Source organism: Xenopus laevis, chromosome 8L, assembly GCF_017654675.1.
Source record: "Xenopus laevis strain J_2021 chromosome 8L, Xenopus_laevis_v10.1, whole genome shotgun sequence".
Classification (NCBI taxonomy): Eukaryota; Metazoa; Chordata; class Amphibia; order Anura; family Pipidae; genus Xenopus; species Xenopus laevis.
In genome coordinates, this window is record NC_054385.1 from 3,099,608 (window position 1) to 3,123,420 (window position 23,813).

At 43.9% G+C, this 23,813-nt stretch overlaps 1 protein-coding gene across 2 annotated transcripts in view; it reads left to right on the top strand.

Annotated features, from left to right (window-relative positions):
• The window catches only part of LOC108698168 (ras-specific guanine nucleotide-releasing factor RalGPS1), a 183,120-nt gene that overhangs the window by 127,150 nt on the left and 32,157 nt on the right, over window positions 1-23,813 (top strand). For both annotated transcript variants that reach the window (XM_018229456.2, XM_041572316.1), the window contains exons 10-11: window positions 12,007-12,144; window positions 13,547-13,640. In XM_018229456.2, the coding sequence (XP_018084945.1) occupies window positions 12,007-12,144; window positions 13,547-13,640 (232 nt within the window). The remainder of the gene's footprint in view (window positions 1-12,006; window positions 12,145-13,546; window positions 13,641-23,813) is intronic.

Sequence of the window (23,813 nt, forward strand, 5' to 3'; positions counted from 1 at the left end):
CTAAAAGGAAGACCCCCATATAGTCTGACATTTCAGGTACTGCAAAATCAACACATTTACATTGTTTTGGGGGGGCAAAAGTAGAAAACAGTAAGTTCACCCCAGAAAACCATATATTTCCGGAAAGTACACATTCCCACGAATTCAAATTGGGTATGCATGTCTTTCTACGCCAAAGTACCAAGCCGCAAATCATTCCTAAATTTGGTGATTTAGGTGACATTTCCAAAAATCACCTCAAAATATCTACCCTGCAGCATCGTATTACCCACATACTTTTAGGTATCAAGACAAATCACCCCAAATATGAAAGCCTAGGGTCCTCTGAACAGTTTGATGCCCGATATGTATAGGTGTACCCAAGCACGTGGCATACAGGGGCCCCAAAAGGAAGACCCCCATATAGTCTGTCATTTCAGATACTGCAAAATCAACACATTTACATCGTTTTGGGGGGGGCAAAAGTAGAAAACAGTAAGTTCACCCCAGAAAACCATATATTTTCGGAAAGTACACATTCCAACGAATCCAAATTGGGTATGCATGTCTTTCTACGCCAAAGTACCAAGCCGCAAATCATTCCTAAATTTGGTGATTTAGGTGACATTTCCAAAAATCACCTCAAAATATCTACCCTGCAGCATCGTATTACCCACATACTTTTAGGTATCAAGACAAATCACCCCAAATATGAAAGCCTAGGGTCCTCTGAACAGTTTGATGCCCGATATGTATAGGTGTACCCAAGCACGTGGCATACAGGGGCCCCAAAAGGAAGACCCCATATAGTCTGTCATTTCAGGTACTGCAAAATCAACACATTTACATCGTTTTGGGGGGGGGCAAAAGTAGAAAACAGTAAGTTCACCCCAGAAAACCATATATTTTCGGAAAGTACACATTCCAACGAATCCAAATTGGGTATGCATGTCTTTCTACGCCAAAGTACCAAGCCGCAAATCATTCCTAAATCTGGTGATTTAGGTGACATTTCCAAAAATCACCTCAAAATATCTACCCTGCAGCATCGTATTACCCACATACTTTTAGGTATCAAGAGAAATCACCCCAAATATGAAAGCCTAGGGTCCTCTGAACAGTTTGATGCCCGATATGTATAGTTGTACCCAAGCACGTGGCATACAGGGGCCCCAAAAGGAAGACCCCATATAGTCTGTCATTTCAGGTACTGCAAAATCAACACATTTACATCGTTTTGGGGGGGGCAAAAGTAGAAAACAGTAAGTTCACCCCAGAAAACCATATATTTTCGGAAAGTACACATTCCAACGAATCCAAATTGGGTATGCATGTCTTTCTACGCCAAAGTACCAAGCCGCAAATCATTCCTAAATTTGGTGATTTAGGTGACATTTCCAAAAATCACCTCAAAATATCTACCCTGCAGCATCGTATTACCCACATACTTTTAGGTATCAAGAGAAATCACCCCAAATATGAAAGCCTAGGGTCCTCTGAACAGTTTGATGCCCGATATGTATAGGTGTACCCCAGCACGTGGCATACAGGGGCCCCAAAAGGAAGACCCCCATATAGTCTGTCATTTCAGGTACTGCAAAATCAACACATTTACATCGTTTTGGGGGGGGGGCAAAAGTAGAAAACAGTAAGTTCACCCCAGAAAACCATATATTTTCGGAAAGTACACATTCCAACGAATCCAAATTGGGTATGCATGTCTTTCTACGCCAAAGTACCAAGCCGCAAATCATTCCTAAATCTGGTGATTTTGGTGACATTTCCAAAAATGACCTCAAAATATCTACTCTGCAGCATCGTATTACCCACATACTTTTAGGTATCAAGACAAATCACCCCAAATATGAAAGCCTAGGGTCCTCTGAACAGTTTGATGCCCGATATGTATAGGTGTACCCAAGCACGTGGCATATAGGGGCCCTAAAATGAAGACCCCTCCTTGTATGTTCTGTCATTTCAGGTACTGCAAAATCAACACATTTACATCGTTTTGGGGGGGGCAAAGGTAGAAAAAAGTAAGTTCACCCCAGAAAACCATATATTTTCGGAAAGTACACATTCCCACGAATCTAAATTGGGTATGCATGTCTTTCTACTACAAAGTACCAAGCCGCAAACCATTCCTAAATTTGGTGATTTTGGGGACATTTCCAAAAATGACTTAAAAATTTCGACCCTGCAGCATCATATTACCCACATACTTTTAGGTATCAAGACAAATCACCCCAAATATGAAAGCCTGGGGTCCTCTGAACAGTTTGATGCCCAATATGTATAGGTGTACCCAAGCACGTGGCGTATAGGGGCCGCAAAACGAAGACCCCCATATGGTCTGTCATTTCAGGTACTGCAAAATCAACACATTTACATTGTTTTGAGGGGGCAAATGTAGAAAAAAGTAAGTTCACCCCAGAAAACCATATATTTTTGGAAAGTACACATTCCCACGAATTCAAATTGGGTATGCATGTCTTTCTACACCAAAGTACCAAGCCGCAAATCATTCCTAAATTTGGTGATTTAGGTGACATTTCCAAAAATCACCTCAAAATATCTACCCTGAAGCATCGTATTACCCACATACTTTTAGGTATCAAGAGAAATCACCCCAAATATGAAAGCCTAGGGTGCTCTGAACAGTTTGATGCCCGATATGTATAGGTGTACCCAAGCACGTGGCATACAGGGGCCCCAAAAGGAAGACCCCCATATAGTTGTCATTTCAGGTACTGCAAAATCAACACATTTACATCGTTTTGGGGGGGGCAAAAGTAGAAAACAGTAAGTTCACCCCAGAAAACCATATATTTTCGGAAAGTACACATTCCAACGAATCCAAATTGGGTATGCATGTCTTTCTACGCCAAAGTACCAAGCCACAAATCATTCCTAAATTTGGTGATTTAGGTGACATTTCCAAAAATCACCTCAAAATATCTACCCTGCAGCATCGTATTACCCACATACTTTTAGGTATCAAGACAAATCACCCCAAATATGAAAGCCTAGGGTCCTCTGAACAGTTTGATGCCCAATATGTATAGATGTACCCAAGCACGTGGCATATAGGGGCCCCAAAAGGAAGACCCCCATATGGTCTGTCATTTCAGGTACTGCAAAATCAACACATATACATAGTTTTGGGGGGAGCAAAGGTAAAAAAAAGTGCATTCACCCCAGAAAACCATATATTTTCGGAAAGTACACATTCCCACGAATCCAAATTGGGTATGCATGTCCTTGTACTCCAAAGTACCAAGCCGCAAGCCTTTCCTAAATTTGGCGATAAAAGCAACAGTTTTTACATTTTTGAAAATTGCCTAAAAATATTGCAATTGGCCGCATTTATCTCACCCAATTTCTTACATACAATTCTAAAACACCATAAATACTGATGCCAAGGGTCAATTGAACCGTTTGATGCCCAATATGCATTGATATACCAAGGCAGCTGGCATGTGCGGACCCAAAATGAAAATAGTGCATATGATTTTTCTCTGCTGCCGATTCGCCTTCTGTGAACATAGACCCTTGACTTCATATTATATGCCTCAAGACCCTCCTAACAGCAAAGACCCCCCCAAAACCATATATTTTTGGAAAGTACACATTCTGACGAATCCAAAAAAGATAAAGACGTCTTTCTACACCAAACTGCAAAGCTTTTCTAAACGCAGAGGTTTTTACATTTCTGAAAATCGCCTAAAATTGTTGCAGTTTGCCGCATTTATCACACACACTGTTTTACGTATAAAGAAAAATCACCCTAAATATGGACGTCAGAGGTCTACTAAATAGTTTGATGCCCAATATGCATAGATTTACCAAAGTATGTGGCGTGTACAGACCCCAAATGAAAAACATGCCTATGAATTTTCACGCTAGCCAACTAAGCTGCAGAAAAGAGAGCCCCAACTGTGCGTTATGTGCCATAAGACCCCAAAACTGTAAAAAGACCCCCAGAAACCCATATATTTTTGGAAAGCATATATTCTGGCGAATCAAACTAAGTAAAATAAATCTTTCTATACCAAAGCACCAAACAGCAAAACTATACTAAAGATACATAAGGAACAATAATGCATGGATAAAATTGCAATAAAACCACAAAAATAGCGTAAATCAATGAAATAACAAAATAATTGATCCGGCAGCGTAATTAGTGGCCGAAATCGATTATCCAATAGTCACGCTGTCAAAATAACATGCTTTTAGGCAAAACAAACAGTACAATGAATAAGTAAAAAAAAAAAAAAAAACCCTGTTTGTGAGTTTTTGTGTATACATATTTGTGCACTAATAAAAGTTGTCTGAGTGTGCAAATACATGTAATTAAGTGTAAATAAGTGTACAAAATCGACTAAGTGTGCTAAAATAAAAAAATAAAAAATAAAAAAACACAAATTTTTACTAAAATGTTCATGTAAGTGTATAAATGTACTGTAGGTATGTGTAAGTGCAGGTAAGTGTGTAAAAAAAAGTGCACTTACCGTTTTTGTAGCAGGAGGATCGCTGGAACCGAAGGACGACTCCTGGCAGCGTGTCTGCAGAGTTACTGCGCAGCAGGAAGTGACTGGGCGCGTGGTGCGACGAGGAGGAGGTAAGCCAGCAGCAGCAGCGCTTACATTGCGCTTCTGCTACTTTGAAGTCGGATCTGCGACAATCGCGTCGCAGATCCGACTTGACAGCCCCCCAGCCACGTTGCCCAGGGGGCTGTCTACCCTCCTGACTCTCTGCAGAGGCGGCAAAAGCCGCCGATGCAGAGAGAAGGGCTCAGCTGCAAAAGAACGTACGAGGTACGTTCTTGGCAGCCTGAGCCCTGAACCGCCAGCACGTACGCCGTACGTGCTTGGCGGTTAAAGGGTTAAGGCAACAAATCAGATCCAAATATTCAGTCACCCCATGAAATCACAAGTCTGATCCAAAGTTCATACACCGCATTGGACCCCTTTGTTATTGAATAAAGGCAGATAGTGGCCCGGCGGCACAGCAGAGACTTGTTGCTGGACATTTACAGGTATATTTCTGTAGAGACTTTGCTTTATATAAACACACAGTTTATTACCTTATGTCATGGCGTTAGTCTAGCTGTAAATATCCCGCGCACATGTGTTTGCTATTCTCTCTGCCTGTATTAGCTGGATTACTTACAGATGGAGCAGCGAGTGGGCTTGGTAGCGGTAAAACATGATGGGGTGATGGATGTGTTCATTTTATCACAGTGGCCATTCTACATCATCTCCAAGGAGGCTGTAAAGCTGTTAAACCTATTGAGTCAATGGAGGTTTCAGAGCCCTGGAAATGATGGCTCATGATTATTCCACTCTGGAGTGTCCATCTTGACTTTTTTTTTCTTGATTACAGCTTGTGTTGTACAAAGAAGATATTTTTGTTGGGTTGATTGAGTGCAGATACAGGTAACTAGAATCTCAGCTGCCATAAAGCAGGACAGGACTGTTGCTTGGGGATCAAATAGGATCTGTGCAGCCACTGGGACAGAATGTTCTGTTATACAGATAGCTAGAATCTCAGCTGCCATAAAGCAGGACAGGACTGCTGCTTACAATGGGGATCAGATAGGATCTGTGCAGCCACTGGGACAGAATGTTCTGTTATACAGATAGCTAGAATCTCAGCTGCCATAAAGCAGGGCAGGACTGCTGCTACAATGGGGATCAGATAGGATCTGTTGCAGCCACTGGGACAGAATGTCTGTTATACAGATAGCTAGAATCTCAGCTGCCATAAAGCAGGACAGGACTTGCTGCTTACAATGGGATCAGATAGGATCTGTGCAGCCACTGGGACAGGAATGCTCTGTTATACAGATAGCTAGAATCTCAGCTGCCATAAAGCAGGACAGGACTGCTGCTTACAATGGGGATCAGATAGGATCTGTGCAGCCACTGGACAGAATGTTCTGTTATACAGATAGCTAGAATCTCAGCTGCCATAAAGCAGGACAGGACTGCTGCTTACAATGGGGATCAGATAGGATCTGTGCAGGCACTGGGGACAGAATGCTCTGTTATACAGATAGCTAGAATCTCAGCTGCCATAAAGCAGGGCAGGACTGCTGCTTACAATGGGGATCAGATAGGATCTGTGCAGCCACTGGGACAGAATGTTCTGTTATACAGATAGCTAGAATCTCAGCTGCCATAAAGCAGGACAGGACTGCTGCTTACAATGGGGATCAGATAGGATCTGTGCAGCCACTGGGACAGAATGTTCTGTTATACAGATAGCTAGAATCTCAGCTGCCATAAAGCAGGACAGGACTGCTGCTTACAATGGGGATCAGATAGGATCTGTGCAGCCACTGGGACAGAATGTTGTTATACAGATAGCTAGAATCTCAGCTGCCATAAAGCAGGACAGGACTGCTGCTTACAATGGGGATCAGATAGGATCTGTGCAGCCACTGGGACAGAATGTTCTGTTATACAGATAGCTAGAATCTCAGCTGCCATAAAGCAGGACAGGACTGCTGCTTACAATGGGGATCAGATAGGATCTGTGCAGTCACTGGGACAGAATGCTCTGTTATACAGATAGCTAGAATCTCAGCTGCCATAAAGCAGGACAGGACTGCTGCTTACAATGGGGATCAGATAGGATCTGTGCAGGCACTGGGACAGAATGCTCTGTTATACAGATAGCTAGAATCTCAGCTGCCATAAAGCAGGACAGGACTGCTGCTTACAATGGGGATCAGATAGGATCTGTGCAGCCACTGGGACAGAATGTTCTGTTATACAGATAGCTAGAATCTCAGCTGCCATAAAGCAGGACAGGACTGCTGCTTACAATGGGGATCAGATAGGATCTGTGCAGGCACTGGGACAGAATGCTCTGTTATACAGATAGCTAGAATCTCAGCTGCCATAAAGCAGGGCAGGACTGCTGCTTACAATGGGGATCAGATAGGATCTGTGCAGCCACTGGGACAGAATGTTCTGTTATACAGATAGCTAGAATCTCAGCTGCCATAAAGCAGGACAGGACTGCTGCTTACAATGGGGATCAGATAGGATCTGTGCAGCCACTGGGACAGAATGTTCTGTTATACAGATAGCTAGAATCTCAGCTGCCATAAAGCAGGACAGGACTGCTGCTTACAATGGGGATCAGATAGGATCTGTGCAGCCACTGGGACAGAATGTTGTTATACAGATAGCTAGAATCTCAGCTGCCATAAAGCAGGACAGGACTGCTGCTTACAATGGGGATCAGATAGGATCTGTGCAGCCACTGGGACAGAATGTTCTGTTATACAGATAGCTAGAATCTCAGCTGCCATAAAGCAGGACAGGACTGCTGCTTACAATGGGGATCAGATAGGATCTGTGCAGCCACTGGGACAGAATGTTCTGTTATACAGATAGCTAGAATCTCAGCTGCCATAAAGCAGGACAGGACTGCTGCTTACAATGGGGATCAGATAGGATCTGTGCAGCCACTGGGACAGAATGCTATACAGATTAATTGTGTAAATCTGCAAATTTAGGAATCAATTGACATTCTTGAAGGAAAAGACTATGGAGATTGGTAGTGCTTTTGTAACGTCAAATTAGAAGTATTTTAGAAATGTGCCGGTGCTGGTTTGGATTCCATGACAGACTGCAGTCTGTTTATTTCGAGTCATTGCACCAATTCACCCCTGTAGTTGCCAAGTTTCCCCCTTTCAGCAGTGAAAAAATGCAAATTGTCTGCATGGAGTGAGGAATGTCGGTGGGCAGCTGCATGGCATGTAGAATTCCAGGGAGAGGAGACTGATAAGGTCAAGTAAATTCCATGTAATGGGTGAAATGACAACAGCATCGGTTGAAGGCGGAATGCAGCTACTTATCATTGTCCGACGCCCTTCCCAATCCATAGATCCCGTCATCGCCCTGAAAGGTGCCCTGTGGCAATGGGGCTGGGACTTGAATGGGAAGACCACCAACATGAAATTAGAGGCGTCTGTCAGAGCATAAATAATCCGTTAATCAGACGGCCTCCATCTACTGTAATTATTATTATACCTCTCATATCCTGCACCATTTAATTAGGGTGACCCCTTGTCAAGGCAGATTTATGAGTGAACAAAAACATTTGTTTGGGCCCCTGAGGCTGTAGGCCCCTGAGAAGTTGTAACTCCTGCAGCTCCATTATGCCCCAAAGATACTCAAGATTTGGGTCATTTCATGGAGCACTTTCATTGCAGCTTAAAACTTGTGTCCTCAACTACTGATTTGTAGGAATGCCCCCAAATTACATGTGGCCCTTGGGGGAAGAAGAGAAGTTCAACCCCAGCACGGCATTATGAACCATAAGAAATGAGATGAAGCTGGAGGTCTCCATTGGTGCCACTTAGTAGGGGAGATACAAGAAGAACAGGGCCATGCAGAACTTTTATTTTGTCAGATTCAGTATTTATTTGGGGTGAAAATGGATTTGTTGTCCTAGACATAGATGGTCCGGGAGTCATGGTTGAATTTCTAATGTATGAAGGTTTTCTTATATTTGTAACCATTTTATGAGCTAAGAGGAGTCCTGAATAATGGTTGTTGTACAGTAGATGGTGGAGCAAAGCCTACAAGTGGCTGCAGCAGTGGAGAGGGTAATGTTCTGGGCTGGGGGGGCCATGCTGACTCTGTGGGGTCTTTATTCTCACTCAACCCTTTCTCCTTTCATATGCCGGACACATTCAGATTCAGGTGCTGGCAGTGCGGCCCCATTGACAACATTGGAATGTTTTATTGACGTGCTGGATGTAGAGTCAGTTAGTCATTGGGTTTGTGGTCCCGACTATTCCATTTTCCCTCCCGTGCTGCTGCGGATGGGGATTTAGCTGGACTAGAGGGGATTCTGTGTGTAACTGGAAACATATGTTTGGTATTGTGCCGAATAACAAGGAAAAATTACAAAAATATATAAGGAAAATGTAAAACGCAGATCCCTCACCAACCACATTGATCACCAGAGGACAGTGTATTTAGCGTGGGCCATCGGAATGTGTCACTGTAGTTGTAGATGGAAAAAGTGATTTATTTCCTTGGGGTTCCCTCTGTTCCTACTCCGTTTTGAGTTCATGGTAGCAAAAGGTTGAGGTGAAGCTGTTAGATGGAGAACATACATGATACGTGTTGGGGATATCCCCCTTGAGGGCCGTGAATTCTCTGCTGTTGCCATATTGGGGGTAAGGACATTCCTTCAGGATAACGTGATGAGATTTATATTGATTGCCTGGGCTGATATACCTGCTGGGAGACAGACAGCAGGAGGGGAAAGCCAACCGAGAAAAGCTCTTTATCACTTAAAGGGGCTGTCAAAGTATAAAGTATCACTTAGTCCTAAAACATTCAAGGGCAGGAGAGGAACGTGGTTGGGTACTGTGCATGTTCTGTATCAGGGGCCGGGGAAGCAGTTAAATGCTGATGATGCTTCTTGATAAAGTCAATGAAAGCCTTGGATGGGGTTCCTCATAGCCCTTTATTAACAGAAGACATGGCACCTCTCTCTCTCTTTGACTGGGGCTGTTTAGGAACAAGAAGGTTTAAACTGAGAGAAATGTAGGAAAACAAACAGAGAAAAACAGGCCCCTGGTTTCTATGGACCCTTGTATGGAACACTCTGTGCCTTGTGCTGACTCCAATACTCTTCTATGGACAGGCAGAAAACATGAAACATGGCCGGGATCCCATAGAACGTAACATTTACATTAAGGGATATAATGGGGGAAAGGCTAAGATAATACGTATAAACGTGATGATGATCAGGCCTCCCATAAATGGCGGCGTAAGTGCGGGTCGTATAAGGGAAGCGCACAATGGTCTCCCTGTGCGATCGTTACTGGGCCACTCCATCAAGAGCTGCTCCATAAAAGCAGATGGAAAACAGATGTTCCTGTCGCTGACAAATTGCAAACAGAATGCAGACGGGTCCGTTTCTGTGGCTGCTTTGTGTTGCTCCAGGCAGGTTGACGACGTGGTCGTCTCACTTCTGATCCCTCCGGTGGTGCGAAACCCGATGACTAAAAACTGTGCAAATCCAACGTGTGGCTTATCGAGTCTGGTATTGGTAATCTGATAGACAGGGCACCCCCTACATTTCTACTGCTTCATACAACTTGCACTCTGGCGAGACATGCACTTCAAAAATGACAGTTACAGACCTCTCTATACGCGCCAGCAGAAGAGTGAGACACCGGTGTCTCCATAGGTGCTTGGCTCTGACTATGGGGTCTCCACCATCTAAGTCTGGGGGAGATCTCCAAAATGCTTGACTTGCACGAATAGAATCAAATAGTGAACAATCATTTTGATTTGCCAAAAGGGACCTTTTTGTGTCCATTAAGGAAGATCTACGTGGTCATCCATCTCATGCCCAGTGCCTTCTAGTCTAAAAGTTGGGCTTTAGAAACCAGCAGAAGGCACATAATTACAGCTATGGCTTCTTGTGACTGTTATTCTCCAATGATGGCCTGGATGTTCCGTTCCAATATTGGTAACTGTGAGCAGAACCTTCAGGGGTCACGTTGGCAGTAGTTAAATGGTCGGTAGATTGAACTGATACTTGAAAATTCCTTCTGAATACAGTAGGCATGCACTCAACGGACTAGTTGGTGAGAGAAGCAATTTAAGGGGGAACTATGATGATAATTTTATATCCCCTTCATTCTTTCATTCAGTTTTGTTCTCCTTATAGTTCCCCTTTAAGCAGAGCAGTTCCGGGGCAGTTGCACCCACATTCCTATATGTATGTGGTGTATGTGTCAGCGGATCAGAAGGCCTGGAGATTGGCAATTACCTGCACGTACGAGTGGGACTGGCGGTTCTGTCTATAGAAAATGCACATATACAAGTTGAATTTTGTGGGTTCCCTAGAGAAGCTCAGGATAAACCTATTTTGATTCAAGTGTGTGCTTAAGGCATGTCGTCCTCACCACAGAAATGTCGTGTGAACCGCTCAAGTTCACAATTGGCTGCTTTCTAATGTAATACCCCCCCCCCGGCACCTCCTGGTAGACTGTCAGCTAACATGTGCTCAAGGCAAAGTTCACCTTGAGGTTCTTTGGTACATGGCAAGTTGTACAATGTCCAATGTAACAGGCCTCAACGGTGCACCCAAAGCACCCCTACAAACACGCAACAGGGGTCTTTCTATTGGGAAGTTGCACAGGCCACATAGACACTAAACAGACATTGTACAAGGCCGACTGGAGGCAGGAGAAGTAAACGTTCCAGGGCCAAGTCCATCCCCAGCTCTATACGGGCTAATCCCATGTAGCTAAAGACAGCTTGTGGGAGCGCTTGAGGTTCTGCTAAACTGGCCAATCAATCATCCACGGCTGGGCTTCCTGAATTCAAGGCAACGTTAGCTGAACACAAACATGAATGACGGCTCTGCTCCGTAAGAGGTTATGAAGAAACCCCATGCTGTGACTATCGGCTTTTCCTCTTGGGTTTCCTTGTCTCGGGCTTGTCTCACGCTTGGCCTTCATTAGACACCGCTCCCCTCCCCATATCTGCTGCCCCAACGCCTGTACACAAAGCCTGACTTGAGAAATACCAGGAACCAGCCAGGCACTGTCTTAAAACGTAACTGTCAATGTTTTGGGATGTAAATGTCACACACGGGACAAACCATTTGCTGGCCCGGCCCCTACAGACCAAATTGTCGTCTAGGAACTAGATCCTGATGTCTTAAAGAACACAAGATACCTTTTGGGCAGGTTAGAAAATACCATTGGGCACCCCCCTGATGGGTCTCTCTGTGGCCCCTTTCTAATCATATTGCTGCCACATGATTGGATCATCCCAAAGTGGCCCAGCATGTAGGTGGGTAATACCTGCTCGTCGGACGAGTTCATGCCCACCTTTAATTTTATGTTTCTGGCTCCAACAACATGTTCCAACCATTTCACATTATCTGGTATCTATATTTTAGATCTCTCAATGAATGTGCAATATTTATGAAATTGAAGGGTTTTACACATATTTTCAAATATATATTTTTTAGGAATCTACCTTTTGGATATAATCTACGTCGACTCCGCCTACCCAGCATCTGGCAGCATTATGGAGAATGAGCAGCGGACCAATCAGATGAACAATATCCTGAGAATCATCGCCGATTTACAAGTCTCCTCCATATACGGTGAGTACACCTTTAATTAGCTAAAGACCAAGAATCCACCAGAGATACTTATTATGTACAGAAGACTTTATGTGTATAATCTACTGCTCATTAAATGTCACCAACTTCATTCGTCATTCATTTAACCCCTACATGAAGCAAGAGTTTCTGTGGGTGCCTGTTAAATGAAGAGAAAGCCGGCCAAGTGCTTGTCATATGTAGGGGTGACAGTTCTCTGCAGCCTCCCAAAACATGAGTCCAGTTATAAGTGACAAGAACCAGCCTGAACAGCACAAATAAACACTCACCCCAAATCTCCCCCTAACTGACCTTCAGACTGGGCCCCCTTAGCTCATAACAAGGTTACAGATATATAGAAACATTGGGGTAACAGTCACCCTGCTATAGTTCCAGGGGTACCCAGGGCACAAATAATCACTCACCCCAAATCTCTCCCTAACTGACCTTCAGACTGGGCCCCCTTAGCTCATAACAAGGTTACAGATATATAGAAACATTGGGGTGTCACCCTGCTATAGTTCCAGGGGTACCCTGGGCACAAATAAGCACTCACCCCAAATCTCCCCCTAACTGACCTTCAGGCTGGGCCTCCTTAGCTCATAACAAGGTTACAGATATATAGAAACATTGGGGTGTCACCCTGCTATAGTTCCAGGGGTACCCAGGGTACAAATAAGCACTCACCCCAAATCTCCCCCTAACTGACCTTCAGACTGGGCCTCCTTAGCTCATAACAAGGTTACAGATATATAGAAACATTGGGGTAACAGTCACCCTGCTATAGTTCCAGGGGTACCCAGGGTACAAATAAACACTCACCCCAAATCTCCCCCTAACTGACCTTCAGACTGGGCCCCCTTAGCTCATAACAAGGTTACAGATATATAGAAACATTGGGGTGTCACCCTGCTATAGTTCCAGGGGTACCCACGGTACAAATAAACACTCACCCCAAATCTCCCCCTAACTGACCTTCAGACTGGGCCCCCTTAGCTCATAACAAGGTTACAGATATATAGAAACATTGGGGTGTCACCCTGCTATAGTTCCAGGGGTACCCAGGGCACAAATAAACACTCACCCCAAATCTCCCCCTAACTGACCTTCAGACTGGGCCCCCTTAGCTCATAACAAGGTTACAGATATATAGAAACATTGGGGTGTCACCCTGCTATAGTTCCAGGGGTACCCAGGGTACAAATAATCACTCACCCCAAATCTCCCCCTAACTGGCCTTCAGACTGGGCCCCCTTAGCTCATAACAAGGTTACAGATATATAGAAACATTGGGGTGTCACCCTGCTATAGTTCCAGGGGTCCCCAGGACACAAATAATATTTATATTTAAGTTGAAATGTATTTAAGGTTCCCCTCGGGTGACTAATGAGTTTCTATATCACAGATCACCTGGTGACGCTGCCTCATGTACAGAAGTATCTCAAGTCAGTCCGATATATTGAAGAGCTCCAAAAATTTGTTGAAGACGATAATTATAAGTAAGTTGAGCTGAACATCAGTTCTAGTAATATCTCATATAGTGAATAGAGCACGGGTGGGTATATGTATTATAGATAATGACAGTATCTGGCCAGACACCCCATTATTATTATTATTATCATTATTATTATTATTATTATTATTACTATTATTATTATTACTATTATTATTATTATCATTATTATTACTATTATTATTATTATTATTATTATTATTATTAGGAGTCCCAGTTGTTAGACATGAATCATTGGAGTAACAAAGCAGCTGTTTCCTGTCTATTTGGGGAGGGGGGGCTTGTGTGCCGACCTTTGCTCCTCTGCTGGGAATAGAGACCCCCGCGCTGTTATACAGGGGGAAGCTCACGAATATAAAACGGGTGTTAAAGGCTCTTTGTCTTGTGTCCTGAGCTGAATCACTGGGACTTATGGAATCCTCCTCCTCCTGTTGTATAATCACCATAAGCAAAGTACAGAGAGAGGCAACAAAATAAAAGCAGTGAGCGTCTGCTCCTCATTCTGTTTTGGGCTCATGTGCCCAGTCCAGTTCTCTCTCTGCCTGGCCAACCGACTACAGCAATTCCTCCCGCAGGTTAGGATAGAATTTCTATTGTATGAGGATTTATTCCCAGGGGAATTAATACAGGAAATATCCCTTCCCCATCCCAATGCACAGACACTGAGCTGATCCCGAGGCAGGAGAATAGTCCCATTATACTCGCGCCTTTATAAACGTAACACTGTAATGCACGTAGCTCCGGTTACATTAGTAAGGATATTGCCCCAGGGCTGCTGGGCAAAATATACAAAGAAAGAAATTGAAGATGAAGTTGTCCTTAGAAAGCCCCATTCTCTTGCTCATGTTTTTATATACAGGGAACTCATGTTTTATAAGGGATAATGTACCCCCTACTGTAAATGATAAGGATATTAGAAGTCACTGAGGGGTTGTTCTGTGACCATATAAAGGCACAAGGCTGCAGGCTGAGTTATACAGGGAACTCTGAGTATCACTCATGTATTATAAGGGATAATGTACCCCCTACTGTAAATGATAAGGATATTAGAAGTCACTGAGGGGTTGTTCTGTGACCATATAAAGGCACAAGGCTGCAGGCTGAGTTATACAGGGAACTCTGAGTATCACTCATGTATTATAAGGGATAATGTACCCCCTACTGTAAATGATAAGGATATTAGAAGTCACTGAGGGGTTGTTCTGTGACCATATAAAGACACAAGGCTGCAGGCTGAGTTATACAGGGAACTCTGAGTATCACTCATGTATTATAGGAGATAATGTACCCCCTACTGTAAATGATAAGGATATTAGAAGTCACTGAGGGGTTGTTCTGTGACCATATAAAGGCACAAGGCTGCAGGCTGAGTTATACAGGGAACTCTGAGTATCACTCATGTATTATAAGGGATAATGTACCCCCTACTGTAAATGATAAGGATATTAGAAGTCACTGAGGGGTTGTTCTGTGACCATATAAAGACACAAGGCTGCAGGCTGAGTTATACAGGGAACTCTGAGTATCACTCATGTATTATAAGGGATAATGTACCCCCTACTGTAAATGATAAGGATATTAGAAGTCACTGAGGGGTTGTTCTGTGACCATATAAAGGCACAAGACTGCAGGCTGAGTTCAGGGCCGCCATTAGAAATCACGGGGCCCCGTACAACAAAATTTTTGGGGCCCCCTGGGCCCCGCCCACACTGACGACCAAGCTCCGCCCTATATCCCGCCCACTCCAAAAAAAAATTTGAAAAAAAATTAATTTTTTTTTGAAAAAAAAAAACCATTGGCGGCAGGGGCCCCCTTATAAGTTAAAAACAAATTGGGGCCCCAAAAAAAAAATTTGGAAAAAAAAAAAAATTTTTTTGAAAAAAAAAACTGGTGGCAGGGCCCCCCTTACAAGTTAAAAACAAATTGGGGCCCCAAAAAAAAATTTGAAAAAAAAATTAATTTTTTTTTTGAAAAAAAAAAAACCATTGGCGGCAGGGGCCCCCTTATAAGTTAAAAACAAATTGGGGCCCCAAAAAAAAAATTTTTTTGAAAAAAAAAAAAAACTGGTGGCAGGGCCCCCCTTACAAGTTAAAAACAAATTGGGGCCCCAAAAAAAAATTTGAAAAAAAATTAATTTTTTTTTTGAAAAAAAAAAAACCATTGGCGGCAGGGGCCCCCTTATAAGTCAAAAACAAATTGGGGCCCCAAAAAAAAATTTGAAAAAAAAAAAAAAACTGGTGGCAGGGGCCCCCTTACAAGTTAAAAAAATTTGGGGCCACCAAAAAGAAAATTAATTTTTTTTTTAAAAAAAAAAAACAATGGTGGCAAGGGGCCCCTTACGAGTTAAAAAAAAAATTGGGGCCCCAAAAAAAAAGTTTTAAAAAAAGATTGGAGGCAGGGGCCTATAGAATATTAAAATAATACATTGGTGGCCAGGGGATTAAAAAAAAAAAAAACACAAACTGGTGTTCAGTAGAATTGAACTCATGGCTTCAGTACTTCAACTTCGCCTCCTTTCGTGACTTCGGGTCTTTTCACCGCTTCAGGACTTCGGCTTCGGCTGTTTTCGTGACTTCGGGTCTTTTCGGCGCTTCGGGACTTCGGCTTTTTCCGTGACTTCGGGTCTTTTCGGCGCATCGGCTTCGGCTTTTCGGCACTTCCGCATTCGGCACTCAAGAAGCAAGACGTACGGCTCGGGTGCTCGTAAGGGGGGTCCGGATCTTCAAAAAATGCAGCGCTGCCGGGCCCCCCTTCATGCCCGGGCCCGGTACGCTTGTCCCCCCTGTCCCCCCCTGATGGCGGCCCTGGCTGAGTTATACAGGGAACTCTGAGTATCACTCATGTATTATAAGGGATAATGTACCCCCTACTGTAAATGATAAGGATATTAGAAGTCACTGAGGGGTTGTTCTGTGACCATATAAAGACACAAGGCTGCAGGCTGAGTTATACAGGGAACTCTGAGTATCACTCATGTATTATAAGGGATAATGTACCCCCTACTGTAAATGATAAGGATATTAGAAGTCACTGAGGGGTTGTTCTGTGACCATATAAAGGCACAAGGCTGCAGGCTGAGTTATACAGGGAACTCTGAGTATCACTCGTGTATTATAAGGGATAATGTACCCCCTACTGTAAATGATAAGGATATTAGAAGTCACTGAGGGGTTGTGCTGTGACCATATAAAGGCACAAGGCTGCAGGCTGAGTTATACAGGGAACTCTGAGTATCACTCGTGTATTATAAGGGATAATGTACCCCCTACTGTAAATGATAAGGATATTAGAAGTCACTGAGGGGTTGTTCTGTGACCATATAAAGGCACAAGGCTGCAGGCTGAGTTATACAGGGAACTCTGAGTATCACTCATGTATTATAAGGGATAATGTACCCCCTACTGTAAATGATAAGGATATTAGAAGTCACTGAGGGGTTGTTCTGTGACCATATAAAGGCACAAGGCTGCAGGCTGAGTTATACAGGGAACTCTGAGTATCACCCGTGTATTATAAGGGATAATGTACCCCCTACTGTAAATGATAAGGATATTAGAAGTCACTGAGGGGTTGTGCTGTGACCATATAAAGGCAAAAGGCTGCAGGCTGAGTTATACAGGGAACTCTGAGTATCACTCGTGTATTATAAGGGATAATGTACCCCCTACTGTAAATGATAAGGATATTAGAAGTCACTGAGGGGTTGTTCTGTGACCATATAAAGGCACAAGGCTGCAGGCTGAGTTATACAGGGAACTCTGAGTATCACTCATGTATTATAAGGGATAATGTACCCCCTACTGTAAATGATAAGGATATTAGAAGTCACTGAGGGGTTGTTCTGTGACCATATAAAGGCACAAGGCTGCAGGCTGAGTTATACAGGGAACTCTGAGTATCACTCATGTATTATAAGGGATAATGTACCCCCTACTGTAAATGATAAGGATATTAGAAGTCACTGAGGGGTTGTTCTGTGACCATATAAAGGCAAAAGGCTGCAGGCTGAGTTATACAGGGAACTCTGAGTATCACTCATGTATTATTAGAATTAATGTAGCCCCTACTGTAAATGATAAGGATATTAGAAGTCACTGAGGGGTTGTTCTGTGACCATATAAAGGCACAAGGCTGCAGGCTGAGTTATACAGGGAACTCTGAGTATCACTCGTGTATTATAAGGGATAATGTACCCCCTACTGTAAATGATAAGGATATTAGAAGTCACTGAGGGGTTGTTCTGTGACCATATAAAGACACAAGGCTGCAGGCTGAGTTATACAGGGAACTCTGAGTATCACTCATGTATTATAAGGGATAATGTACCCCCTACTGTAAATGATAAGGATATTAGAAGTCACTGAGGGGTTGTTCTGTGACCATATAAAGGCACAAGGCTGCAGGCTGAGTTATACAGGGAACTCTGAGTATCACTCGTGTATTATAAGGGATAATGTACCCCCTACTGTAAATGATAAGGATATTAGAAGTCACTGAGGGGTTGTGCTGTGACCATATAAAGGCACAAGGCTGCAGGCTGAGTTATACAGGGAACTCTGAGTATCACTCATGTATTATAAGGGATAATGTACCCCCTACTGTAAATGATAAGGATATTAGAAGTCACTGAGGGGTTGTTCTGTGACCATATAAAGGCACAAGGCTGCAGGCTGAGTTATACAGGGAACTCTGAGTATCACTCGTGTATTATAAGGGATAATGTACCCCCTACTGTAAATGATAAGGATATTAGAAGTCACTGAGGGGTTGTTCTGTGACCATATAAAGGCACAAGGCTGCAGGCTGAGTTATACAGGGAACTCTGAGTATCACTCATGTATTATAAGGGATAATGTACCCCCTACTGTAAATGATAAGGATATTAGAAGTCACTGAGGGGTTGTTCTGTGACCATATAAAGGCACAAGGCTGCAGGCTGAGTTATACAGGGAACTCTGAGTATCACTCATGTATTATAAGGGATAATGTACCCCCTACTGTAAATGATAAGGATATTAGAAGTCACTGAGGGGTTGTTCTGTGACCATATAAAGGCAAAAGGCTGCAGGCTGAGTTATACAGGGAACTCTGAGTATCACTCATGTATTATTAGAATTAATGTAGCCCCTACTGTAAATGATAAGGATATTAGAAGTCACTGAGGGGTTGTTCTGTGACCATATAAAGGCACAAGGCTGCAGGCTGAGTTATACAGGGAACTCTGAGTATCACTCGTGTATTATAAGGGATAATGTACCCCCTACTGTAAATGATAAGGATATTAGAAGTCACTGAGGGGTTGTTCTGTGACCATATAAAGGCACAAGGCTGCAGGCTGAGTTATACAGGGAACTCTGAGTATCACTCGTGTATTATAAGGGATAATGTACCCCCTACTGTAAATGATAAGGATATTAGAAGTCACTGAGGGGTTGTTCTGTGACCATATAAAGACACAAGGCTGCAGGCTGAGTTATACAGGGAACTCTGAGTATCACTCGTGTATTATAAGGGATAATGTACCCCCTACTGTAAATGATAAGGATATTAGAAGTCACTGAGGGGTTGTTCTGTGACCATATAAAGGCACAAGGCTGCAGGCTGAGTTATACAGGGAACTCTGAGTATCACTCGTGTATTATAAGGGATAATGTACCCCCTACTGTAAATGATAAGGATATTAGAAGTCACTGAGGGGTTGTTCTGTGACCATATAAAGGCACAAGGCTGCAGGCTGAGTTATACAGGGAACTCTGAGTATCACTCATGTATTATAAGGGATAATGTACCCCCTACTGTAAATGATAAGGATATTAGAAGTCACTGAGGGGTTGTTCTGTGACCATATAAAGACACAAGGCTGCAGGCTGAGTTATACAGGGAACTCTGAGTATCACTCATGTATTATAAGGGATAATGTACCCCCTACTGTAAATGATAAGGATATTAGAAGTCACTGAGGGGTTGTTCTGTGACCATATAAAGGCACAAGGCTGCAGGCTGAGTTATACAGGGAACTCTGAGTATCACTCGTGTATTATAAGGGATAATGTACCCCCTACTGTAAATGATAAGGATATTAGAAGTCACTGAGGGGTTGTTCTGTGACCATATAAAGGCACAAGGCTGCAGGCTGAGTTATACAGGGAACTCTGAGTATCACTCGTGTATTATAAGGGATAATGTACCCCCTACTGTAAATGATAAGGATATTAGAAGTCACTGAGGGGTTGTTCTGTGACCATATAAAGGCACAAGGCTGCAGGCTGAGTTATACAGGGAACTCTGAGTATCACTCGTGTATTATAAGGGATAATGTACCCCCTACTGTAAATGATAAGGATATTAGAAGTCACTGAGGGGTTGTTCTGTGACCATATAAAGGCACAAGGCTGCAGGCTGAGTTATACAGGGAACTCTGAGTATCACTCGTGTATTATAAGGGATAATGTACCCCCTACTGTAAATGATAAGGATATTAGAAGTCACTGAGGGGTTGTTCTGTGACCATATAAAGGCACAAGGCTGCAGGCTGAGTTATACAGGGAACTCTGAGTATCACTCATGTATTATAAGGGATAATGTACCCCCTACTGTAAATGATAAGGATATTAGAAGTCACTGAGGGGTTGTTCTGTGACCATATAAAGACACAAGGCTGCAGGCTGAGTTATACAGGGAACTCTGAGTATCACATCTCTACAACAGTTAATTAAATGGTGAACAACCCCTTTGTACACTAGAAAATCATATAAACATGAAATAAACCCAATAGGCTGGTTTTGCTTCCAATAAGGATTAATTATATCTTAGTTGGGATCAAGTACAAGCGACTGTTTTATTATTACAGGTATGGGACCTGTTATCCAGAATGCTCAGGACCTGGGGTTTTCTGGATAACAGATCTTTCCATAATTTGGATCTTCATACCTTAAATCTACTAGAAAATCATATAAACATTAAATAAACCCAATAGGCTGGTTTTGCTTCCAATAAGGATTAATTATATCTTAGTTGGGATCAAGTACAAGCGACTGTTTTATTATTACACAGAAAAAGGAAATCTTTTGTTAAAATATAAATTATTTGATTAAGATGGAGTCTATGGAAGAAGTCCATCTTGTAATATGGAGCTTTCTGGATAGTGGGTTTCCAGATAGAGGATGCTATACCTGTGTATATATATGTGTGTAGACAAATACAAGAGGTCCTCAGAACTGAACACATATTGTCTGTATTTATTGGCCAGACCAGGGGTGAGTGTGAGTGTAGGACTGGCCAGACCAGGGGTGAGTGTGAGTGTAGGACTGGCCAGACCAGGGGTGAGTGTGAGTGTTGGACTGGCCAGACCAGGGGTCAGTGTGAGTGTAGGACTGGCCAGACCAGGGGTGAGTGTGAGTGTAGGACTGGCCAGACCAGGGGTGAGTGTGAGTGTAGGACTGGCCAGACCAGGGGTGAGTGTGAGTGTAGGACTGGCCAGACCAGGGGTGAGTGTGAGTGTTGGACTGGCCAGACCAGGGGTCAGTGTGAGTGTAGGACTGGCCAGACCAGGGGTGAGTGTGAGTGTAGGACTGGCCAGACCAGGGGTGAGTGTGAGTGTAGGACTGGCCAGACCAGGGATGAGTGTGAGTGTAGGACTGGCCAGACCAGGGGTGAATGTGAGTGTAGGACTGGCCAGACCAGGGGTGAGTGTGAGTGTAGGACTGGCCAGACCAGGGGTGAGTGTGAGTGTAGGACTGGTCAGACCAGGGGTGAGTGTGAGTGTAGGACTGGCCAGACCAGGGGTGAGTGTGAGTGTAGGACTGGCCAGACCAGGGGTGAGTGTGAGTGTAGGACTGGCCAGACCAGGGGTGAGTGTGAGTGTAGGACTGGCCAGACCAGGGGTGAGTGTGAGTGTAGGACTGGCCAGACCAGGGGTGAGTGTGAGTGTAGGACTGGCCAGACCAGGGTTGAGTGTGAGTGTAGGACTGGCCAGACCAGGGGTGAGTGTGAGTGTAGGACTGGCCAGACCAGGGGTGAGTGTGAGTGTAGGACTGGCCAGACCAGGGGTGAGTGTGAGTGTAGGCCTGGCCAGACCAGGGGTGAGTGTGAGTGTAGGCCTGGCCAGACCAGGGGTGAGTGTGAGTGTAGGTCTGGCCAGACCAGGGGTGAGTGTGAGTGTAGGACTGGCCAGACCAGTGGTGAGTGTGAGTGTAGGACAGACCAGGGGTGAGTGTGAGTGTAGGACAAACAATCTCTGTTTTGTTTAAAGGGTAAGGCATGTTTAAGTAGCTTAAGGCGCAAAATGTCTTAATGTCCTAAATATATTGATAATTGTTAATGGTGTTAAAACTCAGCAGAGGACTGTAACTGGTCTATCACTACACTGAGCAGTCGCTAGTCTGGTAACTGGATTAAAGGGTTAATGGCGCAGCTCCAGCATTTGGTCAGATCGGCAGCTAAAGGAACATTCCCGAGTCCATGGACAATACACGAACCGTCTTCCAAAACCAAACGGCTTTAAATCTTCTGATACAACTACCCCCCCCCATTAATATAATAGTCTTGCTGTGTCTTTCCATTGAGTCGTATAGTAAATAGCATTAAATGTCTCCCCCAGTGATGATTTGTAATGAGCGGACTCACAGGTCACTGGCAGGGGTTGCTGGGAGTTGTAGTTCAAACAACGTTTGGGAGACGCGGGCGGAAGATAAAAGCCGTGTGTAAATATTAGGGACCACGATTGGCTTCAGGGGGTGCAATAAAGTCGTTTTGCATTACTCACACACACAAATTTGACTTTAAGTAGGAAGATCCAAATTACAGAAAGATCCATTATCTAGAAAACCTCAGGTCCCAAGTGTTCTGGATAACAGTTCCCATACTTGTTCCGCTACACAGGAAATTGAAGAAATAGCCTGGAATTGTTGTTAAATTCTCGCCTCGTTGGGAATATGAGTGGGAGGAGCCTGCGAGACGGAAGGTGATTAGGGGTACGGCGCCGGTACCAACGACAAACCCACCTCATGTTCCCGTGTCCAGTGACTTAAAGCAGCCGCTACAGAAATCAATGAGGGGGGATTGTAATTAACATTAAGGGCAGAGACACACGTGGAGATTTGGGGAGATTAGTTGCCTGGCGACAAAACGCCTCTTCTTCTGGCGACTAATCTCCCCAAACTGCCTTCCCGTTGGCTAGAATCGAAATTGCCTGAGGGATGGCACTCGTTTTCCAAAGTCGTCAGAAGTTTCCTCGTGAAGCAACTTCGGTTGACTTCGGAAAACGAATCACTCCAAATGCCATCCCACTGGCAATTTCGATTCTAGCCAACGGGAAGGCAATTAGTCGCCCGAAGAAGAGGCGATTTGTCGATGGGCGACTAATCTCTCCGAATCTCCACGTGTGTCTCTGCCCTAAGGGTCAGGGCACAAATGCTCAGATTCGGGGAGATTTAGTTGCCTAGCGACAAAATGCCTCTTCTTTGGGCGACTAATCTCCCTGAACTTCCTCCCGCTGGCTAGAATGTAAATCGCCGGGGGGGTGGCAGTCGGATCACTTATTTTCCCGAAGGAGCCTCATGAGGATACTTCGGGCGACTTTGGAAAGCGATTTAGATTCTAGCCAACGGGAAGGCAGTTCGGGGAGATTAGTCGCCAGAAGAAGAGGCATTTTGTCGCCAGACGACAAATCTCCCCGAATCCCCACGTGTGTCTCTGCCCTAAGAGTCAAGGCACACGCTCAGATTCAGGGAGATTTAGTTGCCTGGTGAAAAAACGCCTCTTCTTCGGGCGACTAATCTCCCCGAAATGCCTTCCCGTTGGCTAGAATATAAATTGCCTGCAGGATTGCAGTTTGTTTTCTGAAGTTTCCTTGTGAGGCAACTTCGAAAAATGAATCTCCAGTTCGGGGAGATTAGTCGCACGAATTAGAGGAGATTTGTCGCCGGGTGACTAATCTCCCCGAATCTGCCTGGTTGCCCTGACCCTAAAGCTGTTTTATTTTTGGGGTCTGTTTGTTTTTTAATTAGTCAACATTTTACAGACTGGAAATTGAATGGAATTTAGGGATTTCCCGAATCCAAGTTGGGCAAAGTACCAAATCCTTAATCTAAAGCATCATTAGCAAAATCTCCCAACCCAAAACCAAAAACAACATTTTTTCATGGTCACATGGTGTAAA